Source organism: Tachypleus tridentatus, chromosome 6 (assembly GCF_004210375.1).
Source record: "Tachypleus tridentatus isolate NWPU-2018 chromosome 6, ASM421037v1, whole genome shotgun sequence".
Classification (NCBI taxonomy): Eukaryota; Metazoa; Arthropoda; class Merostomata; order Xiphosura; family Limulidae; genus Tachypleus; species Tachypleus tridentatus.
Window position 1 is genome coordinate 152728400 of NC_134830.1, and position 21901 is coordinate 152750300.

Here is a 21901-nt window from a genome sequence, read left to right on the forward strand (position 1 = left end):
AGCTTTGTGAGAAATTCCAAAACAAACAAAGAAACAAATTATTGTATTTGAATTTAAATATGTGGTGATCTGATTCCGTTTTTGTTTTGTTTTTTATGCAAGTGCATGTGTCACTTGTCAACCTCTCACGCGTGTTTCTAGTCTTTGGTTCTTGAGAAAAGAAATCACCAGGAAATCTCATGATTATTCGCTGGATCTTCCGACAAATCTCAGTAAACGACAAAATAGTTAAGGTTTGATAAGATTAAAATGTTTGACGCATTTTATTTTCATACCGTACTTAAACTGTTATAAAATATTCGTAATGGTTGTACTTACACACTAGCAAAGACACCAGTCCAGACTGCACACGAACCGTTCGTCTGATTTAGGCCCGATCTTTGTGAGTGGAGGCAGCACTTTAATTTTTCGACCGAATTTCAACAACTTGTGTCAGCAGAAAAACAGATAACTTTGCTTTTCTGGTTAAATTTCAGCGACATATTCTGGTATTTCACCCAACTGAGGAACCTTATCTGGTGCATACTATTAATCTATCATTTTCATTATGATGTAAACATTTATTTGCTTTAAATAATATTTAATATTAATATTTAAAATGCCTAAACGATTTTTCAAAAATACATTCTAATGTTTTCGGTTATTCTTGACAGACGTATTTATCAATAAAAACTAACAAATTACCAGGAGACCCACACCCACTGTTACCGTAGGCTGTTTGTTTGATTGTTGTTGTTTCTAGTGCAAAGTTACCAGGAGACCCACTTCAATTTTATACAAGACTGTTTGTTTGATTGTTGTTGTTTCTAGTGCAAAGTTATCAGGAGACCACTTCAATTTTGTACAATACTGTTTGTTTGATTGTTGTTGTTTCTAGGGCAAAATTACCAGGAGACCCGCTTAAATTTTGTACAAGACTGTTTGTTTGATTGTTGTTGTTTCTAGGGCAAAATTACCAGGAGACCCGCTTCAATTTTGTACAATACTGTTTGTTTGATTGTTGTTGTTTCTAGTGCAAAGTTACCAGGAGACCCACTTCAATTTAATACAAGACTGTTTATTTGATTGTTGTTGTTTTTAGTGCAAAATTATCAGAAGACCCGCTTCAATTTAATACAAGACTGTTTGTTTGATTGTTCTTGTTTTTAGTGCAAAATTACCAGGAGACCCGCTTCAATTTAATACAAGACTGTTTGTTTGATTGTTGTTGTTTCTAGTGCAAAATTACCAGGAGACTCATCCCAATTTTATACAAGACTGTTTGTTTGATTGTTGTTTTTAGTTCAAAGTTACCAGAGGATCCGTCCCAATTTTATACAAGACTGTTTGTTTGATTGTTGTTTTTTGTTCAAAGTTACCAGGAGACCCGTCCAACTTTTATACAAGACTGTTTGTTTGATTGTTGTTTTTAGTTCAAAGTTACCAGGAGACCCGTCCCAATTTTATGCAAGACTGTTTGTTTCGATTGCTGTTGTTTTTTTTTTTAGTGCGAAGTTAAGCAATGGACTATCTGTGCTCTATCCACTGCTGGAAATCGAACCCCTGATTTTAGCCTTTTAGATCCCTACACTTTCTTCGGACCCACTGGGGTGGTAGTTTATTTGTATGTTCTTAAATGCAAAGCTACACAGAGGGCTATCCGTGCTCTACTCCGTGTAAGTATCAACCCCAGATTACCGCTCAACTATGTACAAGATAGTGTGTAATCCTTTTTTCATGCCTTGCTTACGAAACTAAATTTACTCACTGCCTTTACGAAATTTGCGAATAACCTAAAATCCAGCATGCATTGTCTTTAGTACTATAATAAATCACGATTCACTGAGGCATACGAAAGTACAGTTTGTTATCACGTAACTATTCTAACAAAACGAACGGTAAAGAAAAACCGTTATATTGTGATTTGTCTCGATGTTTTGAATAGCTGAAACGGTGTCAGTAAAATTAGTAATCTTAATTGTGCTTCGGCACAGAAATGCGTATCTATTCATCCCCTTGTATTTTATGGAATAATGAAGCCCTCTAGGGTATATTAAAATAAAGCATTATACTGAGAATAATGGTCAATTTTTATTTTTAGAACGTGCCTAGAAGAATTAGGCTTAGTAAATTTTTAATATAATATTTAAAGCATCCTCATGAAAAGAGTGCGGAGACGTTTTCGGTGTTACCGTTGTGTGCAATTTGTATGTTTACGTTTAAAGATTTTTTAAAGGAAAACCTGTTCGGTAATCTTTCTTTACAGCTTGAGAAATACCCGTTTTCATGCTAAACCGGAAGCACGTATTTAACTAACCGGAAATAAAAACTGATTTACTTTTCTCTACTATATCTATATTTGTAGATTGCTCACACTAATTCATATGAAATTGATATTTTCACATTACTGATAGTAAGTTATAAATTCAAACTGATAGACTGTATCCGTTGTTTGGCCACAGGCTGGGGTTGTCTCTGGACAAACCGCTCGAAATTTCTTTCATCTTTTCATCTTTTTTTCACAAAAAAAGAGAGAAAAATAGAGAAGAGGAAAGGGGGAAAAAACCATAAAATAGTCGTTTTAAAAGCTGTCTAGATGTATGGAACCTGTAAACTAAACCTATGCTGAAAAAAATAAAATATGTATTTTTGTAATAAGGCTTTCCTTTAAAATTAGAATGTTAATAATTTTCCCAAAAAGAAAAATACCCGAAATGAACTCGACTGCTGGCAGTGCAACATTTTTTTGGTGGAGGACGTTTATTTTGTGTGTGTGTTTTTAATAGCAAATCAACATTAGCCTATCTGCTGTGTCTACCGAGGGGAAACGAACCCTAAATTTAAAGTTGCAAATCTTATCGCTGTCTCACCAGGGGACTTGCGGAAGCCTTCTTTTTACACATATTCCCTCACGGGCCGAAATTCTGGCTAAGGAATTATGATACAGACCATTAGAGTCATGTCTTAAAATGTATCATACAAACACTAATTGGATCATTTTAGAAAATTAAACTTAGTTTGCTGGTTTAACAGTCTTCAAAGCACATTCTTTATTATATTTGATATTTGATTTAATTGACTCTGTAACTTTTGAGTCGTGTAATTATTGGTGTTAGTTTTTAGTTTCTCTCACTAGGGGTTGACAATTTTCAATAGAAATGATATAAGACGTTTTCCCAAATCACGCAGACGTGAAATTACGACAGTGATTGCAAGCTAGTAGTCTATAATAAAATATTTGCAATTCCACGAATACATTGTTAAGAAGTTTTCGGTTTTGGATGAGGTATATAAATAAGAACTTTTATATCCTGTTAAATATATTCAGGAGACATCTGCACCACCAGGCTCAACTGTAACAGAAACTTTGTTCAAGTTACACCAGAGAGAGACTAAAGTAACAGAAAATACGCAAGTTTTAAATGACTTAACCCTAAAATAATCGCCAGAGAGAGAATAAAATTAAAGAGACGTAGCAAGTTTTTATTACGACCTAACCCTAAATTCATCACCAGAGAGAAACTAAAGTTCAAGAAAATACGCAAGTTTTGATCACGACTTAACCCTAAAATAAACTATTCTATCGGATTTGAAAACTCGTTTTCTTAAACTATTAATGATTTAAACTGCTTGAGGGTCCACGAACTGGTCCCTAAGAGCGTAACAGAAAAAAGGGGTGGGAGAGAACAAGAGTAACATAAATTTATATCGGGGTCTTTGTGTTTCTATGTTTAAAGGAGTGATTTCACCCAATTTGTATTTTTTACAAGCATTTCAGTATTTTAGAAGAAAGTGAGGCAAAACAAGCCTTCTGGTAAACAGTTTGATGCGCATGTAAGTAACATAGCAATTTTGATTTATTTTCTCAATTTCGCTCAAAGTCATTCGAAGACTATTTGCGTTAGCCATCCCTAACCGCGAAGTAATTTACTAAAGGGAAAGCAGCTAGTCAACACCATCCATCACCAACTCTTCTGGAGATAGCTTTTCAACGAAACGTGAGATTGACAGCACATTATAAACACCCCAACGACTGAAAGGACGAGCATGTTGGGTGAAGAAATTCGAACCAGCGACTCGCAAGTCGAATGCCCTAACTACCAAACTATGCTAAGCCTAGGAAATTAGAACAGATGGAAATCCTGTAAATCACAATATTCTACTAATCACGTGGTTAGTTTCACGTTAAAAGCACTTCAGGAATTCAAACTTTACTATTAATATATTCACATATAACGACAACAAATCCTATAATTATTATAAGAACTGAAGTCGCAAAACTCGGTCTTCAATTGATCTTCTATTTACTTTGAAGAGAAGAAACTTATGAGGTCACTATAGCAATAAAATCACAGCAATTTGTTTTTGAAGAGACCCAATATGGCCAGGTGGTTAAGGCACGCGACTCGTAATCCGTGGGTCGAGGGTTCGAATCCCCGTCACACCAAACATGCTTGCCTTTTCAGACGTGGGGGCGTTATAATACGATGATCAATTCCACTATTCGTTGGTAAAAGAGTAGCCTAAGAGTTGGCGGTGGGTGGTGATGACTAGTAGCCTTCCCCCTAGTTTTTGAAGATTATATAATCTTACCCTGGACGAGAAAAGTCGTCTAGATTATTATATCTACTAAACTCACGGTGTCTCTTGTGAAAGTTAATTTTCATTTCCCCTACCAGTAGTTCAACGATATTTAAGTCTTTAAACGTACGATGCTAAAAGCCGGGTTTCGACAGTCGTCGTAGGCAGACTACATCAGAGATAGCCTGTGGTGTATTTCTGGGCTCAACAACAACCAAATTAAACGAAACCAAGTCCCAACTTGTAAATCACATCAAACTTCGAGTTGCTGAGACAACTTGTGCAACCCCATACAATGAAACCAACTGTAAGAAATTCAATCACGAGTGAAAGGTGCCAGTGGTAGGAGGGAGGGGGTATTATGATGAAACCATATGGGAATGCGTTAAGCTTTCACGGAGGTATGCAGAAATTTAATGAGTTGTTTCTAGAACAACCCATATAATACATAAATCACACAAATAAGTCAATTTAATACCAGAAAATTGTTGTGTAACGAAATTGCACGCACTTTTGCTTCCCGTCAAGGACTTTTCAAGGCATGTGACTGATTGGATAGGTGGTAGCAAAGTTATCTAAATAAGATTCTTTGTTATCGAGCAATCAATTGCTACCCTCTGGGCATACGTACATAAATAAAGCACAAGGTTTGTCTTTATATATATTCATTCATGTAACAAGTTCTAAATATATAAAAGAAAATAAACAGATATCAGTGGATCATAAATATGACGAAAAAATGTGTATAATGAAATAAAAAAAAATGTCTACCTCCATTTTGTTTTAAAGCACAGTTTGAAAGCTGCGTCGTACAGAGCAAGAATGTGACTGTAGGAGACATGCTATGCTACCCATAAATAGGAGCCAGCCAAAACTTTGTACTGTCAATTTCGGTTTGTGTTTTAGTGAACGCTCCTGAAGAAACTGTAAACCGAAACGTTGAGTATTTAATTAAATAAAAACAACATTTGGCTGTCATAAGGTCGTTTATTTTTAGCAATAATACGTCTTCTATACAGGAATTAAATAATGGAACACATCTGTCAACAGAGTTGTAAGTCTCTTCACTTCCACCTTCCTTCGTGTGGTTATGTATATAACTAGTCTTAAGTTCTCGACATTTGGTTGAGTGATGAATGGACTATCATTGTAGCTCCCACAGAAATATTTGTTTGTTTTTATCACTTTTGTACCTTTTAATACCAGATGGAGCTATATTAGGAATCTGCTACACATTATTGTTGCGAATATAACAACAATAGTGGGATTTACCGTTGTCACAACGCTTCCCAAAGACTTAGTACTTTAGGCCTAAGTTCCAACTTCAAATATACTTCAATTTTACGCAGCACTTTCTTTGCATTTCTCAACACGTATATATATATTTGTGAATTTGTTAGCCCTGAATTAGTATCGATTGTTCATACTTCGTTTAACACAGATTTATCTGTCGTTATAATTATATGAAGTGGTATTAGATTGTGCCATATGAAAAGGTAAAAAGCAACAGAAAATCTTCTTTTTATTGTAAAGTTTATGTCTTATGTTTCTTTCTGACACTCAATAACTCATTTTCAGGTTGAAACAATGTAGTTTCGAGAAAGCACTGAGAAATGACTTAACGATTAACATTTAAATCTTACTGCGTTATAAGAGTAACGATCTAATCCCACTACTTGACCTCACAAATCAGATATCGCTCGTGCAGCTTTGTATGGAATTCGAAACAAAGAAACGATCAGGATAAACAGTAGAAACGACTAAAGAAGGGAAACACCAGTAGTTAGTTTTGAGTAACTTGAAATCCGTAGTTGAGTGAAAGACACGTGTGTGTATGTATACAGTTCGTTTTAGTGCACTTGTAGTATATAACATGTAAGAAAAAAAAACTGTTAAAATTGGTGCAACGTGACGATTTGTTTTCTCGCTATCCAATCATAAGCCGGGATAACAGGTCTTGTAAGCTTCATCGATATGCTTACCTAAAAAAAAAAAAAAAAAAAATTTAAGCTGCCTACAAAGTTCCGCTTTGTTTACTGTCGTAAACTGCTACGAGGAACGGTGGATCGAATGCGATAGCACATTGTGTTCAGATACGTAAATGATTACTCTATACAATCAGGTAATTTCGGCTTAATCAGTCTCTAGATAAATCTGTACGGCCCATTAACTCTCTTCATTAAGAGTTGCCGAAGGCATATAAAAGTTGAATACTAGAAACTTTCTTTTTAGTACACATGGTTGGAAAGTAAAGCTGGTTTCCTCGTTTTACAAGAAATTTTTGCTGCTGGAACAGTTGGAGCATTCATTCCTCGTTCCCCGTCCTTTCCATATGCTTTAGACACGGTTATACACAGGGTGCACGTGATTCAACTCCACGCTAACTGGCGTAATATGTGTCAGTTAAACGTTTTTGTTTTTCGAAAGCACACTTCTACCATATGTATATAAAGATAATTCTTTTGGTAAGCGGTAAGTTTGTAGCTTCGTAACGAGGCAACGATGTTGCCAAAGCAACATCATAAAAGTGGTTGATAGTTGAAACAGACATCTCTCTTGCTTGCTCAGAGTTCTGTTACTACGTACACATAAACTTATATATTCATCCTACAAGAACACGTGTTCCGTTAGAAAAGCTATGCATGACGACATCCCTCAACATTTTTTCCTGATCTGTTTCAACCCATAATGGAAAACAGAGTGGCTCTTTACCGTCGGCAAGATGCGAAAGGACAGAAACGATTCAATTGGCTGAAGAGGTAAGAGAATTAATATTTATACTGACAATCGTTTTATCTAGCTTAGATGGCCCAACGCAGCCTAGTAGTTAACGGATAGGGCTGCAGTTCATTAGGTCTGAAGTTCGAGTCCTCGATATACGAGGTCTGTTTAAAAAATACGCGGACTGACGTCATAAAACAAAATGTACTTTATTTAAAAGTTACAGGTCTGGGACCCCTTTAAAGTACTCTCCTCCCCAACGCACACACTTATCCCAACGGTGTTTCCACTTGTTGAAACAGTCCTGGTACGCTTCTTTTGTAATGTCCTCCAGCTCCTTCGTCGCATTTGCCTTAATCTCGGGAATCGTCTCAAATCTTCTTCCTTTCAAGGGTCTTTTGAGTTTGGGGAACAAGAAAAAATCGCAAGGAGCAAGGTCAGGTGAGTAGGGGGGGTGGGGAAGAACAGTGCTCGAGTGTTTGGCCAAAAACGCACGAGTTCTGAGGCACAAATTTCGCAGCAACGCGGTGCATCTTCAATTTTTCGGTCAAAATCTCGTAACAAGATCCAACTGATATCCCAAACACTTCAGCAAGCTCCCTAACAGTCAGACGTCGATTTGCCCGCACCAGGGTGTTGATTTTGTCGACGTGTGGGTCGTCAGTTGACGTGGAAGGACGTCCAGGACGCTCATCATCTTCAATGGACTGTCGACCATCCTTAAAACGTTCATGCCATTTGAAACATGCCGTACGCTTCATAGCAACATCACCGTAAGCCGTGTTAAGCATAGCAAAAGTTTCAGTCGCAGATTTTCCAAGTTTAACACACAATTTCACAGCAAGTCGTTGATCCTTCAAGTCATTCATTCTGAAATCCGCCAAACGAAAAAACGCACTTCACTTAAAACCGCGTAGCTAATACACAAATGAAGATATCTGCAATCGGGAAATGGCGTCGTAATCAGCTGATCTGTGCGAACCTAGCGACACCAAGCGGATTTCCCTGGAATCAACTGTTGCCGCGCAATTCAAACAGTCCGCGTATTTTTTGAACAGCCCTCGTACACATGAACATACATATACCACACTTTCATCTGGGTTGTGTTGTAAGAGTGGCAGTCAATAATGTTATTTGGTTCCAAACTGCAAAAAAAACTTTGTGGTGACCGATGTTGCTCACTGGCTTTCTTCTAGACAGCTCAGTTCAAAATAATGGATGGTTATACCTTAACCTTAGGAGTCTCTGATATGCTCATTTAGCCTTTGTTCTGATAAAGTATTGATGAGGCTTAAAAACAACCCGATTAAGATTCATTTTGAGTTACTGCACCAATACTTTCTCGGGAGTCAACAGGGTTTCTTTGACGTTGTAATTATTACTCATTTCACTGTCATTAGCTACTTGTCAAGTTACTGCACCAATACTTTCCCGGGAGTCAACGGGGTTTGTTTAACGTAGTGATTATTACTCATTTCACTGTCATTAGCTACTTGTCAAGTTACTGCACCAATACTTTGCTTTCGAAATGTTTTGTTTAACGTAGTGATTATTACTCATTTCACTGTCATTAGCTGCTCGTCAAGTTATTGCAACAATACTTTCGCGGGAGTCAACAGGGTTTATTTAACGTAGTGATTATTACTCAGTTCACTGTCATTAGCTACTTGTCAAGTTACTCCACCAATACTTTGCTGTCGAAATATTTTGTTTAACGTAGTGATTATTACTCATTTCACTGTCATTAGCTGCTTGTCAAGTTACTGCACCAATACTTTTCCGGGAGTCAACAGGGTTTGTTTAACGTTGTGATTATTACACATTTCTCTGTCATTAGCTGCTTGTCAAGCTATCTTGGATTTGTTTGATAAACGACAGATATAATCCAAAAAGTTGCAATGATTACTACAAAACAACGAGCTCTATTTCCCAAAATTGTAGCTTTTGGTTTTTAAATGTCCTAAATTATTAAGAACTTTCCCTGGAATTGAAGTGAGCAAATCGTCCCGGGTTTGGAAAATTAGCTATTTTGAAGTATGATTTTTATTTTATTATATTGATATGTAATTTCCGATGTCAAAAATAAATATCTGTTCTTCTTCTTTATTTCTTAACATTTATGATAACAATGATACCAGACTTCAGTGGAAATTTTGATTTCACATTCTTTTTAACACACCCACTATGGATTTCAAATCATATGTATTTAAATATAACATTTAAAATCTATCTTATATATTTCGTAAGCCACTGTCCCTCGCTAGTGGGCCAAGCGTGTTAAGGCGTGCGACTCGTAATCTTAGGGTCGCGGGTTCGCATCTCCGTCGCGCCAAACATGCTCGCCCTTTCAGCCGTGGGGTGTTATAATGTTACGACCAATCACACTATTCGTTGGTATAAGAGTAGCCCAAGAGTTGTCGGGGGGTGGTGATGACTAGCTGCCTTCTCTCTAGTCTTACACTGCTAAATTAGGGACGGCTAGCACGGATAGCCCTCGAGCAGCTTTGGGCGAATTTCAAAAAACAAACAACCCCTCGCTAGTACAGCGGTAAGTCTACGTATTTACAACGTTAAAATCAACGGTTTAATTCCTCTCGGTGGACTCAGCAGATAGCCCAATGTGGCTTTGGTATAAGAAAACACAAACATGCTCATAAGCCACTGACCAAGAGATCATTAATGTAATGCTAAACCTCATCAACTGAATTGTAAACGAGAAACACAACGTGTCTGTAAAAGCTATTTCTACGTTTATGAGAAAAAATGGTTTCTTCGCTGAAAAAACAAAACAAAACTGGTAAAGCATTGGAAACCTATAAGTCTAATACTTTTAATACAACAACGTTAGAACTGCAAATATAAACTTTTCAATTCTTTTAATTTGTTCATTATAGAATTCAAAGCACAAGCATCAGAAATATTATTTTGCGTATGTTTTGTCTCCAAACAGTTATTATCCAAAGGCTGTACATAACACTACTATAATTCTTCATCTGGTCTAATAATTGTAATAAAAATAACACCGAATTTCAAACCTGTTTTAATTTAATAAAATAAGGAGATCTGGTATTGACTTGTGCAGGATAAAATAGATGAATTAAATAATTTTTACTTGCTTCTAATTTGAATTAGACAATGGACAAATTACAAGAAATATGGAATAAAAATACCTGCAGTCTAGTGTGATTTTAATTACAAATATTAGGCTTAGTGGCTTTAAATGCTTCACAGATTTTCGGCATTCAAATTGATTATTTTAAATCCATTTTTTATTTTTATTGTTGTTGTTGGAATTTAAAGATACTTATCTGTTAATAAGTCTATGTTGTTCTCTTAGCACTATGTTACAAAATGAACTATCTGCGCTCTGTCCAGCACGGGGAGTCGAACCCTGAATTACAGTATTGTAAGTTCGTAAACTTACGAGGCAAAGTTCAAATAATTACACAAACGTCCACCTTTTATTAACTTTTTTATATTCAGAAATCACATCTATTTGATATTATTATTATTCCAGGTCCATTTCAATCTCTTTTATAATTAGTTAATCTGTGGAAAATTCACACACGGTTTGTTTTTATTTTCTAGGTTGCTGTTTTTATAATTAATCTGTGGAAAATTCACACACGTTTTGTTTCTATTTTCTAGGTTGCTGTTTTTATAATTAATCTGTGGAAAATTCACACACGTTTTGTTTCTATTTTCTAGGTTGCTGTTTTTATAAGTAGTTAATCTGTGGAAAATTCACACACGTTTTGTTTCTATTTTCTAGGTTGCTGTTTTTATAATAAGTTAATCTGTGGAAAATTCACACACGTTTTGTTTTTATTTTCTAGGTTGCTGTTTTATAATTAGTTAATCTGTGGAAAATTCACACACGTTTTGTTTTTATTTTCTAGGTTGCTGTTTTATAATTAGTTAATCTGTGGAAAAATCACGCACGTTTTGTTTTTTATTTTCTATATTGCTGTTTTATAATTAGTTAATCTGTGAAAATTCACACACATTTTGTTGTTATTTTCTAGGTTGCTGTTTTTATAATTAGTTAATCTGTGGAAAATTCACCCACGTTTTGTTTTCGTTTTCTAGGTTGCTGTTTTTATAATTAGTTAATCTGTGGAAATTGCACACACGTTTTGTTTTTATTTTCTAGGTTGCTGTTTTTATAATTAGTTAATCTGTGGAAAATTCACGCACGTTTTGTTTTATTTTCTAGGTTGTTGTTTTATAATAAGTTAATCTGTGGAAAATTCACACACGTTTTGTTTTTTTATTTTCTAGGTTGCTGTTTTTATATTTAGTTAATGTGTGGAAAATTCACACACGTTTTGTTTTTATTTTCTAGGTTGCTGTTTTTATAATTAGTTAATCTGTGGAAAATTCACGCACGTTTTGTTTTTATTTTCTATGTTGCTGTTTTTATAATTAGTTAATCTGTGGAAAATTCACACACGTTTTGTTTTTATTTTCTAGGTTGCTGTTTTTATAATTAATCTGTGGAAAATTCACACATGTTTTGTTGTTATTTTCTAGGTTGCTGTTTTTATAATTAATCTGTGGAAAATTCACACACGTTTTGTTTCTATTTTCTAGGTTGCTGTTTTTATAAGTAGTTAATCTGTGGAAAATTCACACACGTTTTGTTTCTATTTTCTAGGTTGCTGTTTTTATAATAAGTTAATCTGTGGAAAATTCACACACGTTTTGTTTTTATTTTCTAGGTTGCTGTTTTTATAATTAGTTAATCTGTGGAAAATTCACACACGTTTTGTTTTTATTTTCTAGGTTGCTGTTTTATAATTAGTTAATCTGTGGAAAAATCACGCACGTTTGGTTTTATTTTCTATATTGCTGTTTTTATAATTAGTTAATCTGTGAAAAATTCACACACATTTTGTTGTTATTTTCTAGGTTGCTGTTTTTATAATTAGTTAATCTGTGGAAAATTCACCCACGTTTTGTTTTCGTTTTCTAGGTTGCTGTTTTTATAATTAGTTAATCTGTGGAAATTCACACACGTTTTGTTTTTTTATTTTCTAGGTTGCTGTTTTTTATAATTAGTTAATCTGTGGAAAATTCACGCACGTTTTGTTTTATTTTCTAGGTTGTTGTTTTTATAATAAGTTAATCTGTGGAAAATTCACACACGTTTTGTTTTTATTTTCTAGGTTGCTGTTTTTATATTTAGTTAATGTGTGGAAAATTCACACACGTTTTGTTTTTATTTTCTAGGTTGCTGTTTTTATAATTAGTTAATCTGTGGAAAATTCACGCACGTTTTGTTTTTATTTTCTATGTTGCTGTTTTTATAATTAGTTAATCTGTGGAAAATTCACACACGTTTTGTTTTTATTTTCTAGGTTGCTGTTTTTATAATTAATCTGTGGAAAATTCACACATGTTTTGTTGTTATTTTCTAGGTTGCTGTTTTTATAATTAATCTGTGGAAAATTCACACACGTTTTGTTTCTCTTTTCTAGGTTGCTGTTTTTATAAGTAGTTAATCTGTGGAAAATTCACACACGTTTTGTTTTTATTTTCTAGGTTGCTGTTTTTATAATTAGTTAATCTGTGGAAAATTAACACACGTTTTGTTTTTATTTTCTAGGTTACTGTTTTATAATTAGTTAATCTGTGGAAAATTCACACACGTTTTGTTTTTTATTTTCTAGGTTGCTGTTTTATAATTAGTTAATCTGTGGAATATTCACACACGTTTTGTTTTTATTTTCTAGGTTGTTGTTTTTATAATTAATCTGTGGAAAATTCACACACGTTTTGTTTTTATTTTCTAGGTTGCTGTTTTTATAATTAGTTAATCTGTGGAAATTTCACGCACGTTTTGTTTTTACTTTCTAGATTGCTGTTTTTATAATTAATTAATCTGTGGAAAATTCACACACGTTTTGTTTTTATTTTCTAGGTTGCTGTTTTTATAATTAGTTAATCTGTGGAAAATTCACACACGTTTTGTTTTTATTTTCTAGGTTGCTGTTTTTATAATTAGTTAATCTGTGGAAATTTCACGCACGTTTTGTTTTTACTTTCTAGATTGCTGTTTTTATAATTAATTAATCTGTGGAAAATTCACACACGTTTTGTTTTTTATTTTCTAGGTTGCTGTTTTTATAATTAGTTAATCTGTGGAAAATTCACACACGTTTTGTTTTTATTTTCTAGGTTGCTGTTTTTATAATTAGTTAATCTGTGGAAAATTCACACACGTTTTGTTTTTATTTTGTAGGTTGCTGTTTTTATAATTAGTTAATCTGTGGAAAATTCACACACGTTTTGTTTTTATTTTCTAGGTTGCTGTTTTTATAATTAGTTAATCTGTGGAAAATTCACACACGTTTTGTTTTTATTTTCTAGGTTGCTGTTTTATAATTAGTTAATCTGTGGAAAATTCACACACGTTTTGTTTTATTTTCTAGGTTGCTGTTTTATAATTAGTTAATCTGTGGAAATTTCACGCACGTTTTGTTTTTACTTTCTAGATTGCTGTTTTTATAATTAATTAATCTGTGGAAAATTCACACACGTTTTGTTTTTATTTTCTAGGTTGCTGTTTTTATAATTAGTTAATCTGTGGAAATTTCACGCACGTTTTGTTTTTACTTTCTAGATTGCTGTTTTTATAATTAATTAATCTGTGGAAAATTCACACACGTTTTGTTTTTATTTTCTAGGTTGCTGTTTTTATAATTAGTTAATCTGTGGAAAATTCACACACGTTTTGTTTTTATTTTCTAGGTTGCTGTTTTTATAATTAGTTAATCTGTGGAAATTTCACGCACGTTTTGTTTTACTTTCTAGATTGCTGTTTTATAATTAATTAATCTGTGGAAAATTCACACACGTTTTGTTTTTTTTATTTTCTAGGTTGCTGTTTTTATAATTAGTTAATCTGTGGAAAATTCACACACGTTTTGTTTTTATTTTATAGGTTGCTGTTTTTATAATTAGTTAATCTGTGGAAAATTCACACACGTTTTGTTTTTATTTTGTAGGTTGCTGTTTTTATAATTAGTTAATCTGTGGAAAATTCACACACGTTTTGTTTTTATTTTCTAGGTTGCTGTTTTATAATTAGTTAATCTGTGGAAATTTCACGCACGTTTTGTTTTACTTTCTAGATTGCTGTTTTTATAATTAATTAATCTGTGGAAAATTCACACACGTTTTGTTTTTATTTTCTAGGTTGCTGTTTTTATAATTAGTTAATCTGTGGAAAATTCACACATGTTTTGTTGTTATTTTCTAGGTTGCTGTTTTTATAATTAATCTGTGGAAAATTCACACACGTTTTGTTTCTATTTTCTAGGTTGCTGTTTTTATAAGTAGTTAATCTGTGGAAAATTCACACACGTTTTGTTTTTATTTTCTAGGTTGCTGTTTTTATAATTAGTTAATCTGTGGAAAATTCACACACGTTTTGTTTTTATTTTCTAGGTTACTGTTTTTATAATTAGTTAATCTGTGGAAAATTCACACACGTTTTGTTTTTTATTTTCTAGGTTGCTGTTTTATAATTAGTTAATCTGTGGAATATTCACACACGTTTTGTTTTTATTTTCTAGGTTGTTGTTTTTATAATTAATCTGTGGAAAATTCACACACGTTTTGTTTTTATTTTCTAGGTTGCTGTTTTTATAATTAGTTAATCTGTGGAATATTCACACACGTTTTGTTTTTATTTTCTAGGTTGTTGTTTTTATAATTAATCTGTGGAAAATTCACACACGTTTTGTTTTTATTTTCTAGGTTGCTGTTTTTATAATTAGTTAATCCGTGGAAAGGCTACTCTTTTACCAACGAATAGTGGGATTGACCGTCACATTATAACGCCCCCACGGCTGAAAGGGCGAGTATGTTTGGTGTGACCGGGATTTGGCTCCGCGACCTTCGGATTACGAGTCCAACGTCTTAACATACTTGGCCATGCCGGGTCATGCGAATTGAAGTAAACAAAGTAAACACACACACACGCCACGTTATCACAACATTAACTGTGAAACTGGTAATAACTTGTTGTTGTTGTTACGGGAAATGTCCTCTCGATAGGTCCCTAGTAATTTTATGGACTTACACCGCTGAAATGTGGGATTCGATTACCAGTGGTGGAGAGAAGGCAAACAGTACATTGTATAGCACTGCGATGAAGCACTCAGTAATGTTGTGAATGACAACATTATGAATTGAATCTGTGTGGATTGTAGAAATATGTCATGACGTTTTGGATCTGTGTGATAAGGACCTGATGGATCTAGATAACAGCACCAGCAAAGTCCAGACAGGTGCAATCCACATATACCCCTACCATCCAGACAGAGGTGAAATCCACAGATACAGTACTCCTACCATCCAGACAGAGGTGAAATCCACAGATACAGTACTCCTACCATCCAGACAGGTGCAATCCACAGATGCTCCTAACCTAGATTCTTTTCATTCAAATATCTGTGTGAGTTCCTTTAAACTTAACTAAGTAAACGATTTATATTTGACACCAAGTGTGGATCTTAATGCCTAACAAATCTCAAATCATCTTTTCGTAGGTATATGCTTTAGTTTGCGTACGTGTCCCCAGTTTATGTCACAGTTTATTGTATTTGCGCGTCGCGCCAAACATGCTCGCCCTCCCAGCCGTGGGGGCGTTATAATGTGACGGTCAATCCCACTATTCGTTGGTAAAAGAGTAGCCCAAGAGTTGGCGGTGGGTGGTGATGACTAGCTGCCTTCCCTCTAGTCTTACACTGCTAAATTAGGGACGGCTAACACAGATAGCCCTTGAGTAGCTTTGTGAGAAATTCCAAAACAAACAAACAAACAAATTATTGTATTTGAATTTAAATATGTGGTGATCTGATTTCGTTTTTGTTTTGTTTTTTATGCAAGTGCATGTGTCACTTGTCAACCTCTCACGCGTGTTTCTAGTCTTTGGTTCTTGAGAAAAGAAATCACCAGGAAATCTCATGATTATTCGCTGGATCTTCCGACAAATCTCAGTAAACGACAAAATAGTTAAGGTTTGATAAGATTAAAATGTTTGACGCATTTTCATTTTCATACCGTACTTAAACTGTTATAAAATATTCGTAATGGTTGTACTTACACACTAGCAAAGACACCAGTCCAGACTGCACACGAACCGTTCGTCTGATTTAGGCCCGATCTTTGTGAGTGGAGGCAGCACTTTAATTTTTCGACCGAATTTCAACAACTTGTGTCAGCAGAGAAACAGATAACTTTGCTTTTCTGGTTAAATTTCAGCGACATATTCTGGTATTTCACCCAACTGAGGAACCTTATCTGGTGCATACTATTAATCTATCATTTTCATTATGATGTAAACATTTATTTGCTTTAAATAATATTTAATATTAATATTTAAAATGCCTAAACGATTTTTCAAAAATACATTCTAATGTTTTCGGTTATTCTTGACAGTTTTGTTTTTATTTTCTAGCTTGCTGTTTTCCTGTAACATTTAATTTGCATTTTTTATCTTACATTTTATTTAGTTTCACCATTTTAGGAATATGTTAAAACTACAAAAGCCTCCAGTGGCACAACAGTATGTCTGCGGACGCACACACCTAGAAACAGGGTTTCAGTACCAGTTGTGGGCAGAGCACAAATAGCCTGGTGTGAAACTCTATTCTTAATTTCAATCAATCAAAAACCACAACTGTGTTTCATTTTACACACATTCTGTACAAAAATGGGGAACGCAATATGACGCTAAAATCCGGAGTTTGATTGCCTGAGAGTAGATAGTCCATAGTGTAGCTTTATAAAATCTCTGTAAAAATAAACCACGCGTTTTATTTGAAATTCGGTCTGTTTATAAATAATAGAAGCTTCGCAAATCACACTCCTTGGTGGCTCAGAGGCAAGATATGAGGGTCTATAATACTAAAAAGTCTGGTCTCGATACCAACGTAGGGCAGAGAATAGACAGCCCATCGCGTATCTCTGGCCTTACAACAAACAAACTATAAGACGACACCTATGGGCTGATTTTATTTATACATTATTTTCAATACGAGAATGCAATTTTCGAGAAACCATTTCTGAATATGTACATTTTGTGTGTTTATGTATGGGGTCTCATGTCACATCTGTTTTTTTCTCTTGTTCTCATTACGTCTGTACACAGGTGGATATCTCTAAATTAATACCTTTTGTTGTTAGTGTGTCAGTTATGGAAACTATTAGTGGAAATAGAACTTTATACATTGGAATATTAAATCAGCCGCGGACACATCGTGCGTTTTCTCGGTAAAACCAGGTACTCATGTGTGGTCACTTATAACCTTATAACTACACGTGTTGTTAACATAATTTAGAGCCTGTTGTGGAATTTTTTAATAAGCTATTATTATAAGAAGTAAGTCACAGATATTCACAGTGTTAGTGTCTTAAGTCAAAATTACCAGAACCAGGAAACATTATTCTTATGAGATTTAACGTACTTCTAATTGGCCCAATTCTGGTTGAATAGAGAGTCGAGAGATTCGCTTTTATAAATATACTGTAGCAAGGAGTTTTCTTTATTTTTCCCTTCTGGCTTCTTTCACGCATTAAAGAAAAACCAAAACGAAGCAAGCAAGAAATATAACTAGATGATCGAAATCTAGGTTTTTGAACCCATAACTGGATTTTTGTTTTGAACATTTTCTTTATCTTAAAATTGTTTGCGTAGTCCAGTTTTTGAAACAAAGTGTAAACTGGGTCTTAGAAAACTTTAATGTGTTACGTGTGTTAATTTTATTCCAAACTTTGCTGAATTCCTCACCGCTCGAATGATGTTTCTTCAGCGATTTCTGTTAATTAAGTAATTCATAACCTACAGCAAGATGGCGTGAGAGAGATTTTCCAGCACATGCAGAGTTCTGACGCTTCTAAGTTGAGTTGAATTGGATCTCAGTCTGTTTAAAAAGCTCTTCCTTTAGCTGCTGTTACATGAACTTCATTTATCAAAAGTCTCTTTTACGCAGAACAGTTTGATTGGGATATTTAAAGGCGTCCTGACATGAACTGATTGATTCGCATTGTTTTTTTTTTTTGCTTAGGATCTGTATTTAGAACTAATTTCAATCTCCTGAGCTGACCGAACCTCGAGAGATATTATTAGGTTTACGGCCAGGAATGTCGTTAAGAACGAGGGTGTCCAAATGATGAAATAATGCGTTCTGATCTTCCTAAGTAGAAACATAAGCAAAGTATAATTAATTAGCTGTACTGGTAGCAGGGTTCATTTTTAAGTTTCGCTCTAGGTACATAGGGTACTCTGATTGGAAATTACTAAAATTTATTATCATGTTTTATGAATTACAATAAAAAAGAAACAGTATAATTGAGGCTCGCTGAAATAATAAACTATCCATTACACTTTCTGGATTTTCACAGCTTATATTTTCTTTCGCATTGTAATAACAACCTTACGATTGTAAATTAATGACTTTATCTGTTACCCAATTAGTTGTACACCCTGTAGTAAAGTAATGGACGGTAATGTAATTATTTTACATGCTGTATATTTTCAGGATAAAGAGAACAGATATACTCAAAGTTACTTATTTCTTTGTTACGTCCTACTTTAAATCATTTTTGACGGTATAACTCTAAAAATTTGGAACTGATGAGAAATGTTGCCTGGTTCGGACTTGTTTTAATTTTGTATGTGTTTGATGGCTTGTTAACGGAAACTTTGGATTGCAATAAGATGTTTCTTCATTTTATTTATATTTTGGACAGGTACGGTCGGCGAAGTGTGGTTCGTTGGTTATTACGGGAAGCACGAATGCCTGTTCTAGAGAAGACCAGCACGGGGGCGCTAGCGCTCCATTATGCTTCGGCTAAGGGCTGTTTGGACTGTGTTAAATTGCTCGTAGAGGCGTGTCCTGAGCTCAGGTACGGATTGTGTTTTTCATTTTATTTATATTCAAAAGATACGGTAGATATGAAACATAATAGATTTTCAAAACCAAGAAAAAAGATCAAATATGTTTGATTTCTGACTTCATTAAATATCACTGAAGCGTGAACAAAGTAAACTTTTCTTTGTTTATTTTTGTGAATTTCACGCAAAGTTACACGAGGGCCAGTTGCGCTAGCCGTCCCTAATTTAACACTATAAGACTAGAGGGAAGGCAGTTAGCATAACCACCCACCGCAAACTCTTAGACTACTCTTTTACCAAAGAATAGCGGAATTGACCGTAACATTATAAATTCCCCACGGCTGAAAGAGCGAGCACGTTTGGTGTGACAGGGATTCGAATTTGTGGCCCTCAGATTAGGAGTCGAGTGCCCTATTCACCTGGTCATGTCGGGTCACCTTTTATTTCATAAGAGGCGATACAATGATAGAAACGATCCTGTACGTTAAGTCTTTAACAGAGTATAGAATACTGATATATAACATTAAGTTTTGTAAGAAATGATAAAAAAACAACAACGTGGAAGTGAAAAGGTGTAACACGGTTTTTACCCTTTATGTAAGGTTCTCTAAATACTACGGAAGCCAAAAAGCGCAAGAAACGTTCCAGTGTAAAATAGATTTAAACACCAAGGAATTGTGAAGTAATAATTTTATATTTTTTAAACTTCTTAGAAATCTCAGGAACCTGTAGAAAACGACTTGTAACTAAATTTCGACTAGTATATATCAGGTTGTTCGAAAAATAATGGGGAATTTTTATTGTACTAAGAAATAACAATATTCAAAAGCAACGCTATTAATCAAATAGAACCCTGGTGAATCTACACACTTTTTGCCAACAATAAACAAACTTTGAAGACCTACAACTTTAGAACAACATGTAGTCGAGTATTATCATGAAATAAGATTGGTCCTCTTTCTTCGATTGACTAATGCTGACATTTGTTATACTCAACTTTCTAAGAATTACCTCCAATTCTTGACAGTGAACTTCCACAGTGATATTCTGGTCCTGGTTAAACAAGCTGTAATAGATAATACCTGTCACAGACAACCATACAGTGACCACAGTCTTCTGTTGGTAAAACGTTGGTTTGGGAATTGTTTTGGAGTTTCGTCACGGTTGATCCATTGTACAGATTGTTTTCTGTTGTTGTAAAGGATCCACTTTTCGTCGCAGGTGACAATTCAGTCAAGAAATGTGTTATTTTTGTTGCGCAAAATCAACACAGAACACAGTTTAAAACAGTGATTTTTTTCTGATTCTCACTGAGTTAGTGTGGAACCTACTTGTAGAACTTCCTCACTTTGTCAGTGTGCTCGAGGTGGTTCGAAATTATGGAAATGTGAACACACAATTCTTGTGTCATTTCTCGAACCCTTTGGTGCGGGTATCTTTCCACTAATGCTGTTAATTGGTAATTTTCAACAGCAGAAGGACGTCCTCTGACCTCCTTATCTTCAAGACTCACATCTTTATTACGAAAATTCTGGAACCAATGCTGTATTGTACATTCAGTGGTTATTCCTTCGCCCCATTTTTGGTTGATGTTACAAGCTGTTGGCGATGCATTATGTTTCTTTGTTTGTTTGTTTTGAATTTCGCGCAAAGCTACTCAAGGGCTATCTGCGCTAGTCGCCTCTAATTTAGCAGTGTAAGACTAGAGAGAAGGCAGCTAGTCATCACCACCCACCGCCAACCTTTGGGCTACTCTTTTACCAACGAATAGTGTGACTGACTGTAACATTATAACACCCCCACGGCTGAAAGGGCGAGCATGTTTGGTGCGATGGGGATTCGAATCCGCAACCCTCATATTACAAGTCGAACGCCTTAACCCACCTGGCCATGCCGGGCCGCGATGCATTATGACCAAGTTTGAATTGGTCATAATTGAAGTTTGAAAAATTGCGCATCAATTTTTTTGCATCATTAATTGTAAGAGTCTGAATCATTAGAGACAAAGTTTTAGAAAAGAATAAAATCACTGGTGAATAGAAGAAAACTTTAGTTTTTCAGTAGTCGTAAAAATAACAGGTTTCTTATCCCTATAAATAACTAAAATTTTGATATAAAAATCTTCCGTCGTTTTTCGGACAACCTAATAATAAATTTGTTCTAGCAACCTGTCGTACAAAACGTCTGAACTAGCAAACAAATTGTATTTTTACTTTATTTTGTGAAGAGACTGAAACCGAACAGATTGGTACTTAGTGATTACAGTAATTGTTTACTTGGTGTTTGTTTAGCTGACAATAAATTTCCTTTTGCTTGCTTATTCTTTTAATAAAACCAATACAGTTGTTTTCAAGATTACCTCAGTTACAAATTTAGTCTATATCTTACATTGTGGATCCATAGAAACCAATGCGGTTTTTTTCCAGGTTTATTTTCGTTATGAAACTAGTCTCTATCTTACATATTGAATAAACAGAAACCAATACTGTTGTTTTCAGGTTTACTGCCCTGCCTATTTCAACACCCCTGTTCATTTTACCTACTTACTGCTCCACCTATTACAACAGCCCCTGTTCATTTCACACACTTACTGCTCCACCTATTAAAACAGCCCTGTTCATCTTACATACTTACTGCTCCACCTATTACAACAGCCCCTGTTCATCTTACATACTTACTGCTCCACCTATTACAACAGCCCTGTTCATCTCA

At 34.7% G+C, this 21901-nt stretch overlaps 1 protein-coding gene across 7 annotated transcripts in view; it reads left to right on the top strand.

The window, feature by feature from the left end:
• LOC143254101 (uncharacterized) overlaps positions 1–21901 on the top strand; it is a 105135-nt gene that overhangs the window by 46842 nt on the left and 36392 nt on the right. For 6 of the 7 annotated variants that reach the window (XM_076508877.1, XM_076508875.1, XM_076508881.1 and 3 more), the window contains exon 3: positions 19045–19200. In XM_076508877.1, coding sequence (XP_076364992.1) covers positions 19045–19200 — 156 coding nt within the window. Of the gene's footprint in view, positions 1–7095; positions 7320–19044; positions 19201–21901 lie in introns of those variants that run through there. The other variant, XM_076508882.1, reaches the window with a different exon arrangement.